Source organism: Sinocyclocheilus anshuiensis, unplaced genomic scaffold, assembly GCF_001515605.1.
Source record: "Sinocyclocheilus anshuiensis isolate Anshui unplaced genomic scaffold, SAMN03320099.WGS_v1.1 scaffold1478, whole genome shotgun sequence".
Taxonomy (NCBI): domain Eukaryota; kingdom Metazoa; phylum Chordata; class Actinopteri; order Cypriniformes; family Cyprinidae; genus Sinocyclocheilus; species Sinocyclocheilus anshuiensis.
In genome coordinates, this window is record NW_015551088.1 from 59,390 (window position 1) to 79,677 (window position 20,288).

The following is a 20,288-nucleotide window of genomic DNA, read 5'->3' on the forward strand; positions in this document are numbered from 1 at the left end:
TTTTCTAATAATAAAGCTGATTGACTATCTATGATCTATGAATGATCCACTAAAATTACGGTAACACTTCAGTATAGGGACCACTTCTCACTATTAACTAGTTGCTTATTAGCATGCATATTATTAACATATTGGCTGTTTATTAGTACTTAAAAAGCACATATTCTGCATGAGCATATTCTATATCCCTAATCCTACCCAATACCTAAACTTAACAACTACCTTACTAACTATTAATAAGCAGCAAATTATGAGTTTATTGAGGCAAAAGTCGTAGTTAATGCTTTGTTAATAGCGAGAATTGGACCTTAAAATAAAGTGAGACCGTAAATACTACAACTATTTAAATCATTTAAACCAGTGTTTTGTTTTGTTTTTGTTCTGTAAAGATTTCTGAACCATTAAAACATGCACAGAAATGATATCAAATAACAATATGAAAGCAGCACAAGCAATACAATTATTTTAGTTAGTACAATCTTTACTCACATTATGCATAACAATCTTAGTATTTTGATTGTTCATACAATAGCTACATGCTATCTTGCATTTGTATTTCAAACCTAATGCACATACAGTGACATTCCCATCTTTACTCATAATTATTAATTTTACTCATATGTTACCTATACTGTATATTTACATTCAAATTTTAAATGAATGAGGACACCCACCTAACATATGCAGTTCATATTTTCATATTCTTTTGCTCACAGATGAACATTTCTCTAGTCACTACAATTAATTAACAACAAAAAGATTAAAACAATTGCTTTTTAGAAGTAATATATGTACTTCTACTATTTAAATCATTTCAACCAGTGTTGGTTTGTTTGCTTTTGTTTGATCTAGAAGGATTGTGTCTAGAAGAAAAATTAAAACATGCACAGAGATGATATAAAATAACATTATGAAAGCAACACAAGCATTACAATTATTTTACTTTGTACAGATCTTTACTCATATCATGCATAAATGTGATTTGGTTGGTAAGTACTTTATGTGTTCTTGTATATTATTTTTGCATTTACTTAATACAAAGTGACTGAAAGGCAGAAGCATATAAATAAAATCTTTAATAGACCAGTAGTCTGCTGACCAGCAGTACCATTAAGTCTACTAGACATGGGCAAGGGTCACATAGTACTCTTTGTAGATGAATGCCTCATATTTTACTATCTTCACTTTTCTGAGTGAGAGACAGTGGTTTACGTGTTATAGAAATAGCACTCTCATGTGTCCGCAACTTGGGGTACATTATCATCCCATCAAAGTACCTCTTTTTTTGAAACAATAATTTTTAACCAATAGCACTAATCAAACTAATTGTTAAGGTAGTTTAATTATGAATCCGTTACATTCCTAAGAGTTAATTTTGCTTCTGTTACAGTTCAGTCCAGCAGAAGATATCAGATTCAGAGTCTGTGGCGAGTGACTGGTCTATGGATCATCCATTAAAGCTTAGTAGAGACACATGGTCTGGTTTCAGGTACAACATTTCGATAAATGATATGATAACTGCCAATTTTATATTATGACATTTTGTGCATGAGCCAGGAAATTCTTATAAAGTTTTTTTTTTTGTCTGTTACAGTTCAGTCCAGCAGAAGATATCAGATTCAGAGTCTGTGAAGAGTGACTGGTCTATGGATCATCCACTAAAGCTTAGTGGGCCTGGGTAAACAAACTTCAGACTGCATTCTTGTCATTGGACAGCAGTCAAATTTACAGTTTTTCTTGATTGCTAACACACAATTCATGGAACAATTCACTGTTTTCTTGCAACTATAAACACAATCTCAAAACTACACACCAACTTGTACAAACTTCAAACTTCCAGGTCAAAATGAAATAGATTAGTTCTCTTTTGTCAGAATCAAGCTTTGGCCTCAGATATAATAAATAAATGCAGCATCCTCTGCCAAATTGCATTACAGTATTGGTAATGAGCTTATTTGCAATAATATATAGCAGCTTCCTAGTCTTCTGACAAATGACTTTCTCTACCTCCCATAGACAGTCGTCTCTCAGTTCTGCAAAAATACATATAAGTACTTGGCTACAAATCAATCAAACAGTTACGAGTCTGAGGGTGTACAACTTGTGCTGTAGTATACATAGAATAGAGACTGTTCTCTCATCTATAGTACTGCTGCTATGTACTGTAAGTGCCGGCCTGTAGGGTTGTGGGGCCCCAGGCAAGATCATGAAAATGGGCCCCACTGGCGTAAAAACTGTCAGAGCAATTTGACGAGTGAAGAGAAAGCACATAAAATGTCAATTTCAATATTTAAGAGTATAATGTCTATTAAGTGTGACACATGCAACATACATGTAAAAGTGTAACATTAAGCAGAAGTATTTCGAATGAGTTAAACCTGTATCCTGTTTTCTGAGTAACATTGACAATATGAATTAATTATTTATTTGGCCTCTTTTGTATAAGTTTTTACAGAATGAGTTTTGAGTATTGAAGAATGTATGGAAAAAGGTGAATAGTGTGGGTGTGTGTGTGTGTGTGTGTGTGTGTGTGTGTGTTTGGTAATTACATAATGGGTTTTTTGTGCTACAGGAACCAGTTGCAATCAAGAAAAACTGTACTGTTATCCACCACTAACCTATAGTGAAGCATTTACAAATTTTGATGCAATAAATATGGTCTAATTTAACAATGTTCATCCCCCCACATAACAGAGAAACATCTTTCACAAACATCTACATGCCTGTCTCTTTTAACAGGGACGTGCACAGACATTTTGAGGGGCAGGGGCAGAAGTGGAAAAAAGGGCACTTCTCATATTTATTTTCATTTTTTTTCTAAACAAAACGTTAAATGTATTAGGGGTGTGTGATATTGACAAAAAATATATCTCAATATTTTCTGAGATTTTATCGATAACGATAATTAGATGAGTAGTTAAATAATAGTATTAGTATAATAGTGTTATTGTGCTGATGCTATCTTAAGGACTACCGTGGACAGCTGACTCCTAAAGTTTTTGATATTCTTCATATTCTGTGTGGTGATCAGTTCACAGCAGTGATATAAATGAATCTTTTCCAATAAGTTTAAGTACATTTTTTACTTTTATGGGCATTTAAATCCATTTTTTCTAAATGTGTGCATCATCTTTTCAGTCAAATTCTTAAATTGAATCAGTCAATTAGAATAATAAGTCATTTGGGCTGTTACCAAGCAAATGCAATCAGTATTGACAAAATTCATCTTTGCAATGCAGAGAAAACACAGAAGCTGCATCTGAAGGGTCATTTAGATGTATTTACACACTGTTTAATACAGGACATGAATGCTTTAACCTGCAGTTACAACTGCATTAATACCGTTTTGATATTTTAAACATAAAACGTTGAATACTGATATTTGAAAGTGTTTTTTTTTTTTTTTAATGAAAAGATACTTAAAATGTGAAATTAAAACCGCCAGTAGGTGGCAGCAAGTCACTGTTAATAAGTGAGTCATTGCGACTGAACCGAATCATTTAAACGGATGATTAATTCAGGAACAAAACACCGTCATGTTGCTCAGAGACGCAAATTTGAATTATATTTGTTGGCGAAATAGAGCAAAAACAGTCGATATTGTGTCTAAAACGTAAGTGTTTTAATATTCAATTCTTGTTTATTGAACTGCTGTATAAAATCAATATCACATTTGTAATCATGCTGCTTTTTGGTGGAAAAAACCTCAGTCGTCGTGTGATACTGATTAACTACATGAAATGATATAAATATATACATTTCTGCCCCCATATCTTGAATTTTGTGATCATTCTAAATACATTTTAGTAAACTGAATCATGCAGTGAAAGAACGTGCACTTGTGTAACCTACTAACTTACATGGTAGCTCTCATGAGTCATGGATGTTAGCAAGACAAATTAACTATAATGGCCTTTTGTCTTTTGGATAATTAGCTGTGAATTTGAGGCAAAGGTAGCTTAGTCTTTCGTTTATCACCACTCACCTCCACACCAAGACAAACACAACTGGAAATAGAGGGAGGCCTTCACTTCTGCGGCTCTCTGCCTGTCTGTGATGGGCATGCGCCGATCAATGTGTGCTACACTGCTGTGTTGCGCGGAGACGCGGAGGGAGAAAGGCATCGACAGAGTCTCAACATTTTTGACCCGACCTGATAATTTTATTTTTTTATTTGTTTGACAGGGAAAGCTGTGCGCAAACAGAAACACACACATGCGCACATATATACATATATTCATTTATAAAAAAAAAATTTAAAAAAAACACTCCCCAGAAAAAAGGACACTTTCTCTTGAGGAAGAAAAAGGGCAGGTGCTCAAGCCCCCTTTGATGTCTATGTGTGCATGTGCCTGCTGGGCAGTACAAGGTAGCTACATGGGTTAAGGTTAGGTTTAGGGGTAGGTTCAGGGTTAGTACCTAGTTATTACCCAGTTATTGTAATTGTTATAATAAATACATAATACGTACACGCGGAAGAGGACTGTAAAATAAAGTGCTAACCTATCACCCAAGGGTGTTATTGCCCACACTGATGATGTTCAGCACTGTTATTGTGTTATCCCTTTGGGAGTAAAGAATAGTTAAGAGTTTGATTAGTAAATGACACTAAAGAGCAATCTACACTCGTGCACGCAGCACTGTCTGCAATACTGGCGACACGAACCTTGCCAGGATCAGTCACAGATGCAATCAGTTAATGGGTGACCGCTGTCTCCACGTCTCCACTAATCCTGCGAGTGAATTTGAGATAATTATACATTGCAAACTGCAATCAAATGAAACAGTGTTTGTGTATAGGTAAATAATCACTCTACTCCAAATAATAACAAATAAATGCATAGAAAAATAATTTGATTAAAATATTAGATATCCAATTAAAAAAAAAATAATCTAAATAACTGTAAACCCTTCCCATAAATAAATTGCAAGTATTTCATAATAAAAACAGCCAAGCACTTCATGAACAGACAGCAACTCTTGAGTAACTTTCATGTTCATGTTAAGTGCATTTTTAGGAATCAGGTAAAAACTTCAATGAATGATCAAAAACCTCGAACACAGAGATCGCTCTTAAGAGCCAACGAATATGACACCTATATAAAAGATACTGTTATATTAAGGTGTTTTTATAATAGGTTATATATGTACATTAATTAGAACATTCTTATGAAGTTTGTTTTTCTCTGTTTCAGATCAGTCCAGCAGCAGAGATCAGATTCACCCAGCTTTGTATCTTTGAAGAGTGACTGGTCTATGGATCATCCACTAAAGCTTAGTGGACCTGGGTAAACAAACCTCCCAGAATGCATTCTTGTTAATGGACAGTAGTCATTTTTAATAAATTAACTGACTACCTTGCCCCCTTTGATGTCTATGTGTGCATGTGCCTGCTGGGCAGTACAAGGTAGCTACATGGGTTAAGGTTAGGTTTAGGGGTAGGTTCAGGGTTAGTACCTAGTTATTACCCAGTTATTGTAATTGTTATAATAAATACATAATACGTACACGCGGAAGAGGACTGTAAAATAAAGTGCTAACCTATCACCCAAGGGTGTTATTGCCCACACTGATGATGTTCAGCACTGTTATTGTGTTATCCCTTTGGGAGTAAAGAATAGTTAAGAGTTTGATTAGTAAATGACACTAAAGAGCAATCTACACTCGTGCACGCAGCACTGTCTGCAATACTGGCGACACGAACCTTGCCAGGATCAGTCACAGATGCAATCAGTTAATGGGTGACCGCTGTCTCCACGTCTCCACTAATCCTGCGAGTGAATTTGAGATAATTATACATTGCAAACTGCAATCAAATGAAACAGTGTTTGTGTATAGGTAAATAATCACTCTACTCCAAATAATAACAAATAAATGCATAGAAAAATAATTTGATTAAAATATTAGATATCCAATTAAAAAAAAAATAATCTAAATAACTGTAAACCCTTCCCATAAATAAATTGCAAGTATTTCATAATAAAAACAGCCAAGCACTTCATGAACAGACAGCAACTCTTGAGTAACTTTCATGTTCATGTTAAGTGCATTTTTAGGAATCAGGTAAAAACTTCAATGAATGATCAAAAACCTCGAACACAGAGATCGCTCTTAAGAGCCAACGAATATGACACCTATATAAAAGATACTGTTATATTAAGGTGTTTTTATAATAGGTTATATATGTACATTAATTAGAACATTCTTATGAAGTTTGTTTTTCTCTGTTTCAGATCAGTCCAGCAGCAGAGATCAGATTCACCCAGCTTTGTATCTTTGAAGAGTGACTGGTCTATGGATCATCCACTAAAGCTTAGTGGACCTGGGTAAACAAACCTCCCAGAATGCATTCTTGTTAATGGACAGTAGTCATTTTTAATAAATTAACTGACTACCTTAGTTGAACTTGAAAATAAATCTCAATAATCAACGTTTACTATTAAAGGGGTCATATGATGCGATTTCAAGTTTTTCTTTCTCTTTGGAGTGTTACAAGCTGATTGTGCATAGATAAGATCCCTGAAGTTGCAAAGACTAAAGTCTCAAAACCAAAGAGATATTCTTTATCAAAGTTAAGACTCTGCCACGCCCCCCTAAAATGGCTCGTTCTAACACGCCCCCATATATCTACGTCACTATGTGGAAATATTTGCATAATACAAAATAATGATCTTTAAAAAAGCATTATATGACCCCTTTAATGTTAGTATTTTGATTGTTGATACAGTGGCTACATGCAAGGTTTGAAATACAAACACAAGATAGCATTTGTATTTAAAACCAGCACACACAGTGACATTCCCATCTTTACTCATAATTATTTTACTTATATATTTACATTCAGATATTTAAAGAAATGAAGACACCCAATTTACATATGAAATTAATCTCTTCATATAAATTTGTTCACTGATGAACAGTGTTGTCAATTTTGGGATTTTGTCACCAAATTAAGCAACTTTGTCATTGTTGCTGCGACTTTTATTAATGTTTTGCAATAAGGAGTTATTTTGGCAGTATTTAAATATATTTGGCAATTTTCTGTTTTTTTTTTTATTATTGTTTTTTTTAGGGGGGTGGGGGGTGATTAACAAACAACAAAAAATAAGGCAAATTCTGTCATTTCTAATGTTTTCTCTGTTCTCGTTATCATTTCACATGTAAATATAGCACAGCACAGCCATTGTCTTTAACTTATTTGTGTGGTGATTTTATCAAATTACTTCTTGTTTATAAATCCGGATTTTAGACGTGCAGAGCAGCAGATTGGAAGTGACTGTATATAGTCATAATGGTAGTGTTGTCTGACAACAGAAACAGAAAATATGTCAATGAGAACAGTTTTATTGGGAATTTGGCTGTATAAAATAGAAACAGATGTAAAGAGCTGATATGAAGTGATGATGCCATGAATAAGCTAATTAGTGCATGGTGTTATCTAGCAACATTCGGCAAATTATTAAACAGGCTTTAGGTACTTTTCATTGAAGGCATTTGGAAACACTGCAGATGAACGTTTCTCCAGTCATTCCAATTGAACCAAAAGAAAAAAAAAGTGGCTTGTTAGTACTTGTAGCGAATCAGCTCAAAGGGGAAACATGAATAATTAATCATAACTAGTCATAATTAATTATAAATATTTAGATCTGCTGTAAGTATTTACTTGACCTCTCAGGGTCAACTGTCTGTCAATTCTAAGAACGTTAATTTCCTGGTTAAGGGAAATAACTTTCTTACTGTACAATACTACACAGAGAATGTAGCATAAATCTGCATGATTAGGGACTCCAGTTATGAGCAAACAATGAACAACGTCAAGTGTGATACAAGTAAGACTTTATTAACTACATAAACACTTAAACTAGTCTAACATACAAAAAGGTTTTCCTATGAATTAATTAGAGAAGAGTCCATTTTTACTTTCCATTGTGTCTTTCCTATGGAAAATGTAGTGAAAGGGAGAACTCTCAACATGCCATTAGGTCGTAAAGTGTATCTGGTCTAGCAAAAGGTGTCGTGGTTGACATGGTGACCAGTGGCCTGTGGTCGTTCGCAGACCTGCGAACCCTGGCACCCAGCATGTTTATTGGGTGAGGGGTCTGTGATTATTTGTTAATCTAATGAATAATTGATTTGTTAAATCAAATGAAAAATGGTGTGTCTGATTGGTCCAGACACTACATACTAGTATGTACTACTAATATTTAGAACCAGTGTTTTGTTTGTTTTTATTCTAGAAGGTGTCATGGTTGGTTGCAAAAAGACAATATAGAGCAGGATCTAAGCAGAAGCAGTCTTATATAATATCTATTCTACTAGACATGGGCAAGGGGCAGTCTGGTACGCAGCCGGCTGACCATAAGAAAGAAAATGGTCTCACATAGTACTTTTTGCTGATGAATGCTTCATATTTTACAATATTCACTTTTCTGAGTGCAAGACAGTGGTTTACGTGTTATAGAAATAGCAGGAAGGAGGGACACCCTGTCAGAGAGCCCTCACTGCTGAGGTGGATCATGGTGCTGAGGAGATCGGGCAACAGGAAGAAGTGGAGACTGCCGGTGGCTGCCCGAGGCGGTGGTGCTGGAGCGATGGAAGACGAGGTGGGACAGAGGGCTCGCTGCCGAGCTCCTGGGTCGAGGAGGGGTGGCTGACATCCAAGAGGGAACGGAGGAGTCGGCGCCGTTCGCCAGGAGGCCGGAGCCGGAGCCTGCTGCCATCCGCCATGTTTGGGGAGGAGCAGGGAACGGGGGACTCGCTGCTGGCTGCCCTCAACAGGAGGAGCCATCGCCGTCCGCCAGGAGGGGGAGGAGCATCGAGCCGTCCACCAAAGGATGTCTAGTACCATCGCATGGCACCGCGAGTGAGAGCCTCTCAGCCGGTTGAGGACCAAGCGGCAGTGTGTCCGGGAACCGGACAGATAATTTTTTTTTCCTCTCTCGTCTCTGTCTCTCCTCATCCTTCCGTCTCCTTTTCTCTCGCCTCGTCTGTCCTTACCTCCAGGTGCTGCGGCCACCATGACGGGGCCCCCGGGGGGGAGTACAGAGCAGTCTCGGGAGTACCCTCCGGCCTGCGAGGGGCGATGGGGGTATGTGATAAGTGGGGGCGGGGCCGAGAGCCGTGGGAGCGGAGCGGAGCGAGGCCGGTGGAGTAAATGATAATGAGCGACACCTGCGCCACTCACCGTTCTCGAGTCCCATGGAGGAGCTCCGGAAGGATAAAAGGAGGAGTGACAACAGTGCAAGACGAGAGAGAACCAGGCCTGGACTTTGTTATGTATTATGCGGCAGTCGTCCGTGAGGGACTGCCGCTTTTACCTTTTTTGTTTGTTCATTTGTTTATTAAAGTTTTATGTTTAAATGTTCGCCGGTTCTCGCCTCCTTCTTCCCGATCTATGAACTTTGTTACAATCATCAACCCATCAAAGTACCTCTTTTTTAATTAATTAAATGTCTATATTCCTAAAAGTTAATTTTGCTTCTGTTACAGAGTCCAGCAGAAGATATCACATTCATCCAGCTGTGTGTCTGTGAAGAGTGACTGGTCTATGGATCATCCACTAAAGCTTAGTGGACCTGGGTAAACAAACTTCAGACTGCATTCTTGACTACCTTAGTTGAACTTGACAATAAACCTCAATAATAAACATTTACTTTTAACATTAGTATTTTTATTGTTGATGCATTTGTGTTTCAAACCCAATGCACACACAGTGACAATCCCATCTTTACTCATAATTATTTTACTTGTATAGTTTCATCCAAACATTCAATTGAATGAGGACACCCAAATCTAAACTTTGGGCCAATTTATCTTTTCATATACATTTGCTCACCAATGAACATTTCTATAAGATTAAAAGAGATGTTATTTAGTACTAGTATATACTACTACAATTTAAATAATTTAAACAAGTATTTTGTTTGTTTGCTTGGTTCTGGAAAGATTCCTGAACAGTTTAAAATAAACAGAGAGATGATATGAAATAGTAAGAATATGAAAGCAATGCAAGCATTAAAATTATTTTACTTTGTACAGAGTATACTTGTTACGGCAACACCGGACTCTCCCTTTCTCACCGCTTACTCTCCTCTGAGTTCTAATTAGCTTCTCATTACCCATATATCAATGACTTAAACACCACTCAAACTCACAGTCAGTGTCTGGTCTCATTTGTGAGACACAGAGACTGTTCAGACTCTTTAGGTTGTGTAGATTACTTACCTGTTTTATTCTGTTCCATCGTTCTTTCGCCATCGTGTTTCTCCATCATCCTTCTCCACAGACTGTTACTCCAGCACTGATTATCCAAACTGTTATCTTTGGTTTTTGTTCCACGTGTTTATTTCCATCTATCTCCACTTGCATGGAACAGACTGTCAGTACAAATTTAAGTGCTTTCCTGCTGTGGTTTCATCATAGCATCTTTTCACTCATCTGCTTTCCTTTTATTCCACCTGCTGTCAATAAACTCAGCAAATTTGTTCATTTTCTGTCTCTGAGTTCTGTGACAGGATACCAGACCAACTTCATGGACTCAGCAGGGAGTTAACCTTCTCCATCCACAGACCCCATTGAGGAACTGGTTAATTAACTCCTCGTGACTTAGTGGCAGGGGCTGGAACCCTCCCTCCAACTCTCTGCTCATTCTGCTCTCAGAGTATCAAACTCCACAACCATCCTGCCCTGACTCTGTTTGTACTTACCCTGCTTTAGAAGAGGCCATCACACACCGCACTGAACCTGTCTGGCTGTACATGGGGTGTATTCATCATGAGGTCATCTCATTGGCCTTGACTGAGACCTACAGGTAGATTTGTCGAGAAGACTCAGCAACGCCTGATGCTTTTTCTAATAACTTTTCTCTCACAACCCCCATCAGGTTGGGAGGAGTGGAGGTACTGGTCTTCTCATTTCTAACAACTGGAAATACTCAACCCACTCTCCCCTATGCAATAATAATTTCTTTGAATCTCGGTAACAGCTCCTATAAATCTCCATATTTTAGTAATGTATCGCCATCCTGGTCAACTGGGCACCTTTATGGAAGAGCTGGATAGGCTGCTGTCCTCGTTCCCTGAGGATGGTAGTCCACTTGTAGTCTTTGGTGACTTCAATGGCCATCTGAAGAAGCCTTTTTCTGCAGACTTCCACTCACTCCTAGCTTTATTTGATCTCAAACGGCTTACCACAACAAGCACTCACAAATGAGCAACCAGCTCCACTCAATCTGCATATGCAATTGTATTGCAGACAACATTTTGGTAAAACCCCTACACATCTCTGATCATTTCTTTGACATTCAACCTACATCTTACTACCTGTGTGCCATCAGCCCCTCTACCAGTAACTTGTTTCACCCTCCCATCTTTGCTCTGTACTGTGAATCATCAGATTCTTCTGTCCACCCTCTTATCACTTGGCATCACAGGAGCTCCACTTCGCTGACCTGAGTCTTATCTCACAGGTAGACCTTTCAAGGTTGCCTGGGGAGGAGAGGTATTAAAATCACATCAGTTGGTCACAGGGGTTCCTCAGGGATTAGTTCTTGGACCCCTCCTCTTCTCCATATACACCACATCACTGGGACCCATCAAACAAGCACATGCTTTCTCCTCCCTGCTGAAAAATCCAGCATTGTTGGTCACCAGCATAAGGTATGTTTTGCACGCTGGGACCAGCTGGGAATGTATACGTTACATATATTGTTTCTTACTGTATGTTCATAGTCAAAAAAAGACCAATTATCCAATTAATTTTAATGCATTTAATTTAAGAAATTATTATATGAAAAACACATGATGCAGGTTACATGTGTAATGGCACAGCAAATCCTCAGTGTTAAACAGTGATCGGTTTTCATATGGTCACAATCCATAGAGTAAAAGTAACACTGAAGCAGTGTTGCGGTTAGTGAAATAAAGTAGATTCACTTTACAAGACTGACTTACTCACAGCCACAGTCTTAGATGAAATCAGCTGCAAATGAAATCATTTATATCTCACCAGAGCATGCTTAAACAACTCCAGAAACATAATTACAATATTCAATTATGATAAACCATTTTGGTTTTATTTTGGTTTTATTACCATTGTGGTGATTTGACCACTTGGCCCTTTAGTTGAATTATTTCTCCTTCAGCAATTGTTGAAAGTACATGCTATCACTATTGTCTACCATATTTCATGCTCCTAACTGCAATGAAATTCCTTTTACTATACACACTTTTTGGAATCAGTGACTGACAGCTGTATTTTGACACACAAATTCTCAAATTAGAATTAAAGCCTTTAAAAACAGTAATTTTCAATTTTGAACTTTCATTATTAAGAGCTCTTTATTAGCAACAACACTTTTCATAACCCCACTGTTATTGAACAAAGTGTTTATGATTATGCTGTTATTTGGGATTTTTCTTTGTTTTCATATATCTTAATGGTTTAGTTTTGCAATGTACACAAGCTCTTTTAATCTGATTTTAACTGATTTGTGCACAGATCCTTTGAAACAGAACATAAATCTTTTGAAATGTTTCACTGGTTTGAATTTTTACTTTTTTATTCAGATAACATTGCTTAATAGTATAACCATTACTAAAACAACAAAAATTTTCAGTTCTACTGTCAACAGAGAGCTAACAGAATTACAAAGATATACTTATATGTTACAATAAATCATGTTTTAATCTTATATGGTTTCTGCATCATTAGTCTGTTAAAGAAATATGCTAGTAAAATGCCTGTCCCCAAACACACTGCTTGCATACAGACAGCTGGCCTACTCACACTTAACCCTGCAAGACTATGCTGGTGAACCAGCTTCAATAGCATGACTATGAATATACACTTAATTATAATTAAGTGTAATTATTTATATACAATTCTGTTTTGAGCTAATTTGCTACACAGCAAGGTCAGGTTTATGGAACAGCAGGTCTATGGATCATCCACTAAAGCTTAGTAGAGACACATGGTCTGGTTTCTGGTATAACATTTCAATAAATTATATGATAACTGCCATTTATATTATGACATTTCGTACATGAGCTAGGAAATTCTTACAAAGTTTCTATTTCTTCTGTTTCAGTTCTGTCCAGCAAGAGAGCTCACTAGAGCCAAGCTGTGTGTCTGTGGCAAGTGACTGGTCTATGGATCATCCACTAAAGCTTAGTGGACCTGGGTAAACAAACTTCAGACTGCATGCTTGTCAATTAACAAGAGTTTTAATAAATCAATTAAACCACCTTAGTCGAATTAGACAATAAACAACAGCAATTAACATTCAATATTAGTAGTTTCATTGCTGATGCAGAGGCTGCTTGCAAATCTCGCATCTGAAATTGATCTTTTCTTATACATTTGTACAAATAATTTAAACCAGTGGTTTCTGAGTAGTCAGAGTTTGAAAAGATTTGTGAAAATTTAAAACATACAGAGAGGTTATATGAAATAAGAATATGAGATGCTTTTTGTGTTTTTTTCCTGTCTTGTTTTCAATGGTGTTTTTTGTTTTTATGGTGCTACACATTTTCTTGTTAGGGGCCGAGCACGGAAGGTGCGTAGGCAGTTATTGTATCCATTGGCGTTCTTCTTCTTCTTCTTCTTCTTCTTTCACTTTTGAGTCTATGGCAGCCCATAGAACCACTTGCCGGAAAGTTATGAAATTTGGCACACAGATAGAGAACAGTCTCAACATTAACCACAGCAAGTTTGGAGTCTCTAACTCAAACTCTCTAGCGCCACCACTTGTCCAAAGTTTAACTTATGTTTATGCTAATAACTTTTGAACCGTACAATTTAGAAGCAAAATTCTTTCTTTTTCCCTCTGATTCCTTGGCTCATGCATAGTAGAATGAACACCAAAATGAAAAATTGCACAGGTCAAGGTTTTTTGCAATTTTTAATAGCTCAAAAAAACTACTTTTTCGAGCTCATCCTGGACGGTTTGTCTGATTTTCACCTAAATTGGCTTAGATCATCTTCAGACCATGTTGGCAACAATTTATGGAATTCAAGTTGATTAGTCAAGACATTCTCAAATAACACGTGAACAAATTTGACAAAGAGCACGCAAAAATGGATGTGAGGCTATATCTCGGCAATGGTTTAGCGTATTGAGAGGAAACTTGGTGTGTGTTAAAATAACCATGACCTGAGGCTACCAGCAAAGTTTTGGTGCAGTGCCACCTAGTGGTCAGGAGATATGAAAAATGGTTATTTTTGCTTATAACTTCTGAACAGTTTGGCCAAAAATCACAAAACTGGTCTCTTTAGATTCAGTGCAGAATACCGAGTCAAACCATACCCATTTGGCACCATGCCCTGATGGTACTCAAAAATGTTTGGGGCAGCGCCACCTTGTGGACAAAAGTTATAACAAAATATCCAAAAATACTAATAACTTTTGAGTATATTAGCCTATTGTAATGAACTGGTCTCAATATATTCTTTAGGTCATGCCGAGAACATAGATACCAATTTAGTCATAGTCAGCCAAACTTCCTGTCCGCCATTTTGATTCATGTTAAAAACCTACTTTTTCTAACTCATCCTTGACCATTTGTCTGATTTTGACCAAATTTGACTCAGATCATCTTCAGACCAGGCTGGCAAAAAGTTATAGATTTCGTGTCGATATACAAAAAGGTAATGCATTTTTAACGTATCAACAAATTTGCTGGAATGATGCCAAACTGCGTCCGAGGCTGTATCTATGCAAAGCTTTGACATACTGACACCAAACTTTGTGTGGGTCATTGTCACCTCACACAGAACACAACTCACCGATTTGATAGCAGCGCCACCTATTGGTAAAAAATGATAAGCCATTAAATTATATTATTAGTGGCTGTATTTATGATTTTTCAGCCATTTTGACTAAAATCATCTTAAAATGGCTTCAATTACTCCTTGCTAAAGTTGGTCTGATGCTTGCTGCCTTGAATGCTTCTGTAGTGCTTGGCCCCTTATTTGCTGCTTGCAGCTATATTTTTATATTAATTTTGAATGTTAAAAGGACTCAAACCAGGTGCTTACATAAGCATGTACCCCCTTGAAATCATAGAATGTGTGTTTTTACTTATCACCCCTGGGAAATCATTAAGAACTGAGTAGGGCCGTTTAGATTCATTTATATTGAGGAATTATACATTAAAAGTCAATAACAGTAAAACTAAATCTTGGTTGATAAATTCATTCACAACAGTGAATAACTAGAATTGTTAAGTTAATGATAAGAATTTCTCCAATTTCTCTTCATGATATTTAAGGTCATTCCTGCCACCCAGACCAGAGGAAACCCAGAGAGAACCCATCCGTAAGCAGTCAAAAAGTGAGCCAGATGTTTTCAGGTCAGATAAATTATGCTGTTTTTTTAGATACAAAACTCATATCATATTTTATGTTAAGAACTGACATAATTCATGAATCTGATTATATGTTTTCATGATAACTTTTCTTTTAATATAATGTAAATAAATTTAGATCAAATCTGATGAAGAAGTTTCAGTATGTGTATGAGGGAACAGCAGAGCAACAAAGATCTTATTCACTCCTGAATGAGATCTACACCGAGCTCTATATCACAGAGAGTGAGAGTGGAGAGATCAGTAATGAGCATGAGGTGAGACAGATTGAGACACAATCCAGGAGAGCAGCAACAGAGGACACAGCCATCAAATGCAATGACATCTTTAGACCTTTACCTGGACAAGACAAAGCCATCAGAACTGTGCTGACAAAGGGAGTCGCTGGCATTGGAAAAACAGTCTCTGTGCAGAAGTTCATCCTGGACTGGGCTGAAGAGAAAGAGAATCAGGATATCCAGCTCATATTTCCACTTCCTTTCAGAGAGCTCAATTTGTTATGGGACCAAAAACGGAGTCTTTCAGATCTTTTGCAGAAGTTTTTCCCTGGAACCGAAGAAATTAGACCATTCAGTGGAGAATATAAAGTTTTCTTCATTTTCGATGGTGGGAAAGAGAATCAGGATGTCCAGCTCATATTTCCACTTCCTTTCAGAGAGCTCAATTTGTTATGGGACCAAAAACGGAGTCTTTCAGATCTTTTGCAGAAGTTTTTCCCTGGAACCGAAGAAATTAGACCATTCAGTGGAGAATATAAAGTTTTCTTCATTTTCGATGGTCTGGACGAGTGTCGTCTCTCTCTGGATTTTCAGAGCAATGTAAGGTTGTGGGATGTAGATGAATCAGCCTCAGTGGACGTGCTGCTGACAAACCTCATTGTGGGGAATCTGCTTCCCTCTTCTCTCATCTGGATCACCTCCAGACCAGCAGCAGCTGATCTCGTCCCCTCTGAGTGTGTCCATCGAGTGACAGAGGTACGAGGCTTCAATGAGCCACAGAAGGAGGAATACTTCAGGAAGAGAATCAGTGATCAGAGTCTGGCCAATACAATCATCTCACACCTGAAGTCATCAAGGAGCCTCTACATCATGTGCCACATCCCAGTGTTATGCTGGATCTCAGCCACTGTTCTCGAGAAGATGTTGAGTCAAGCAGAGAGTGGAGAGATTCCCAAGACTCTCACTCAAATGTATACACACTTCCTGATCATTCAGACCAACATCAAACGTAAGAAGGACTACGGGAAGAAGGTGACAGATGAAGACATGATTCTCAAACTGGGGAAACTGGCATTTCAGCAGCTTGTGAACGGCAACCTGATCTTCTATGAGGAAGACCTGAGAGAGTGTGGCATTGATGTGACAGAAGCAGCAGTGTACTCGGGATTGTGCACTCAGATCTTCAGAGAGGAGCTGGGATTGCATCAGGGGAAAGTCTTCTGCTTTGTTCATCTGAGCATTCAGGAACACCTAGCAGCTCTATATGTGCATCTCTGCTTTACAGACAAGAAAATACATGTGTTTGGACAAAGCAACAAACAGCAAAATCCAGCAAAGCATGTTTCATTATCTGAGCTGCATCAGAGAGCTGTGGATGAGGCTGTACAGAGTAAAAATGGACATCTGGATCTTTTCCTCCGTTTCCTTCTGGGGCTGTCAGTGAAGGTGAATCAGATTCTACTACTACAACTAATGACATTGAGAGTAAGCAGCTCTGACAGCAATGAGAAAACAGTTGAGTACATCAAGAAGAAGATCAGAGCCATTGACTCTCCAGAGAGATCCATCAATCTGTTTCACTGTCTGAATGAAGTGGGTGACCATTCACTAGTGGAGGAAATACATCAGTTTCTGAAATCTGGAAGAATGCACCGAGCCAAACTCTCTTCATCTCAGTGGTCGGCTGTAGTTTTTGTGTTGTTGACATCAGAGAAGGAGCTGGATGAATTTAATATTAATAATTTTTTTGGAGGAAACAATAAAATGGAAAAACTGGAAGTAACTGAGAAGCTGCTGCCTGTGATTAAAGAATCCAGATCAGTACAGTAAGTATCGCTGAGTACAATCACTTCACTGTTAAAAGATGAAGAAATTAAAAGAGAAACGGTTACAAATCTTATCAACATCAACAACAACATTTATTTTATCAATGAATGGAGTAATATGTCAGCATATTTGAAGAAAATAAAAATTTACATATGCATTTGTTGATTATTGTTAAACAAACAAGCATAAAGTAACAACTTATTATTAAATTAATATTTAAGTTTAACCATTAAGCTTAAACTATACATGTTTGTGTGTGTGTGAGAGTGTGTGTGTGTGTGTTTGTGTGTGTGTGTGTGTGTAATTGGAATTTTTCTATTGATGCAAAATGCTGTTGATTTCAGTTCAACAAGTATTAACAAGTGTTTAACAAGCATGACTTTCATCTCTCTGCAGGTTGAGTGATTGTGGAATCACAGATAAAGGTTGTGCTGCTCTGGTTTCGGCTCTGAGTTCAAACCCCTCACACCTGAGAGAACTGAATCTGTCTGACAATAATCTAGGTGATTCAGCAGTGAAGCAGCTCTCTGGTGTACTACACAATCCTCACTGTAAACTGGAGATACTGAAGTAAGATCATATGTGACTCTCACACATAAAACACATAATGATAATTGATAATCACTCTGAAATACACACTTTCAAATTAGGGCTGGGTGGTATGATAGTAAATATCGTAATCACGGTATAAAGTGTCTATTGTTAGAGATTTTGCTATATAATTTATTTTGAGGTATGCAAATATATCCGTGTAGCACAGTACTACTTAAAAGTTATATACATGTAAGACTGATAGAGAAATATGCATGAATGAGAAAATGAGTGGAATGAGTCTGATGTTAAATAGGGTTATTAAGCACAATAAGATGTGAAAAAGAACTCAATGCGGTGCTCACGCTGACTGACATACAGTGTGCAATTTTTATTTTTATATTTTAATAGACAAAAAGAGAACGAGTAGATAAAATGTAAATAGAATAGAGAGTGCTAGTGTTAGTGGGTCAAGTGTAGATGGAAGAGATGTGTTTTTAGCCGATTCTTGAAGATGGCTAAGGACTCAGCTGATCGGATTGAGTTGGGCAGGTTATTCCACCAGGAGGGAACAGTCAAGGTAAAAGTCAGTAAAAGTGATTTTGTGCTTCTTTGGGATGGCACTACAATGCACCGTTTACTTGCAGAACGCAAGCTTCTGGAGGGCACATAAGTCTGAAGTAGTGAATTCAGGTAAAGGGGTGCAGAGCCAGTGGTGGTTTTGTAGGCAAACATCAATGCTTGAATTTTAATGCGAGCAGCTACTGGTAGCCAGTGCAAATTGATGAACAGAGGTGTGACATGTGTTCTTTTTGGCTCGTTAAAGACTAATCTTGCAGTCGTATTCTGGATTAGTTGTAGAGGTTTGATAGAACTGGCTGGAAGACCTGCCAAGAGAGCATTGCAATAGTCCAGCCTGGCCAGAACAAGAGCTTGAACAAGACGTTGTGTAGCATGTTCTGATAGAAAGGGCCTGATCTTCCTAATGTTGTAAAAAAGCAAATATACAGGATCGGGCAGTTTTAGCAATGTGGTCAGTGAAATTCAGCTGATCATCAATCACAACCAGAGACTTGGTTGAACACAACTCGTTCAAATGTTTTTGCAATGAATGGAAGAAGGGATACAGTTCTGTAGTTCTCTAAAAGTGCTGTGTTAAGAGTGGGTTTCTTAAGTAGTGAGGTTATCAGAGCCTGTTTAAATGCTGAGGGAAAGACACCAGTGTGAAGGGATGTGTTAAAGGGATAGTTCACCCAAAAAACACCTGTAATTAATTACTAATCTTCGTCATTTAGAACCCGTAAGAGCTTCGTTCTTCTTCGGAACACAAATTAAGATATTTTTGATGAAATCTGAGAGCTTTCTGTCACTCCATAGACAGCAAGGGTCCTACCACGGTTAAGGCACAGAAACATAGTAAGAACATAGTTAAAATGGTCCATTTGACATGAGTGGTTCAACTGTAATTTTACAAAGCTTGTGTTACTCTCAATAATGGCGATAGATGGTAACTCGGGAGAGAATAATTGTTGAATAAAGTTTTTTTTTTTTTGCACACAAATAGTATTATCCTAGCTTCATAAAATTACGGTTGAATCACTGATGTCACATGCCCTATTTTGTTGATGTTCTTGATACCTTTCTGGGCCTTGAACGTGGTAGGACCCTTGCTGTATAGATGTAATGTATAGATAGATGTGATGGCATCTGCTTTGTTTACTGCAGACTGACAATTCCAGAGACCAATAGGAAAAGAAAGTAGTGTAATAGTGGACATAGGCAAAATGCGCAGGTTGTCAGGATTGCGCTGCCTACAGTGTGTGATGCATGGTTTGAGAATGTTAGTAATATTAGGGATATGGAAACAAATAGTAACTATCGGTCATAAAAACTGAAACAGACGTGAAACAAGTTGTGGGAAAGAGGATGAATAAAAAGCAATACTTATGTCCCTTGCTCGGTGGAGTCGCACAGATAGAATTGCTGGCCTTTACACTCTTTGGTCTTCACATGAGGGCAGCCGCGGTATGCTAACCTTTTTTATACCTGCCTAACAAACTGTAATTGAATTCAGCTGAACATGCTTTACTGTTTAAAATAGCAAAGGGCCAAGCAAGCACTGACAAGGAACACAGTACTGCACGAAACCAAACGCCACTTCAGCACATCTCAACAGAGTAAACAAAACAAGCGTTTCCTAGCAACAACAACTGCACTAAAAACTAATGAGACAAGAAATAAATACACTTACACGATGCTTTCACCTTCTGCTGATTGACTGTTTCTCTCAAAAAGTATTTCTTTACACTGTTCAAGTCTTTTTGCTGGCGCTTGAACACGCTTTACT

At 37.6% G+C, this 20,288-nt stretch overlaps 1 protein-coding gene across 1 annotated transcript in view; it reads left to right on the top strand.

The window, feature by feature from the left end:
• The first annotated feature begins 1,612 nt into the window (after positions 1-1,612).
• The window catches only part of LOC107662574 (NACHT, LRR and PYD domains-containing protein 3-like), a 37,430-nt gene continuing 18,754 nt past the window's right edge, over positions 1,613-20,288 (top strand). The window contains exons 1-9 of the mRNA XM_016452636.1: positions 1,613-1,678; positions 5,196-5,288; positions 6,234-6,326; positions 9,490-9,579; positions 13,088-13,180; positions 15,270-15,350; positions 15,484-15,938; positions 16,116-17,409; positions 17,807-17,980. Coding sequence (XP_016308122.1) covers positions 1,647-1,678; positions 5,196-5,288; positions 6,234-6,326; positions 9,490-9,579; positions 13,088-13,180; positions 15,270-15,350; positions 15,484-15,938; positions 16,116-17,409; positions 17,807-17,980 — 2,405 coding nt within the window. The 5' untranslated portion in view covers positions 1,613-1,646. The remainder of the gene's footprint in view (positions 1,679-5,195; positions 5,289-6,233; positions 6,327-9,489; positions 9,580-13,087; positions 13,181-15,269; positions 15,351-15,483; positions 15,939-16,115; positions 17,410-17,806; positions 17,981-20,288) is intronic.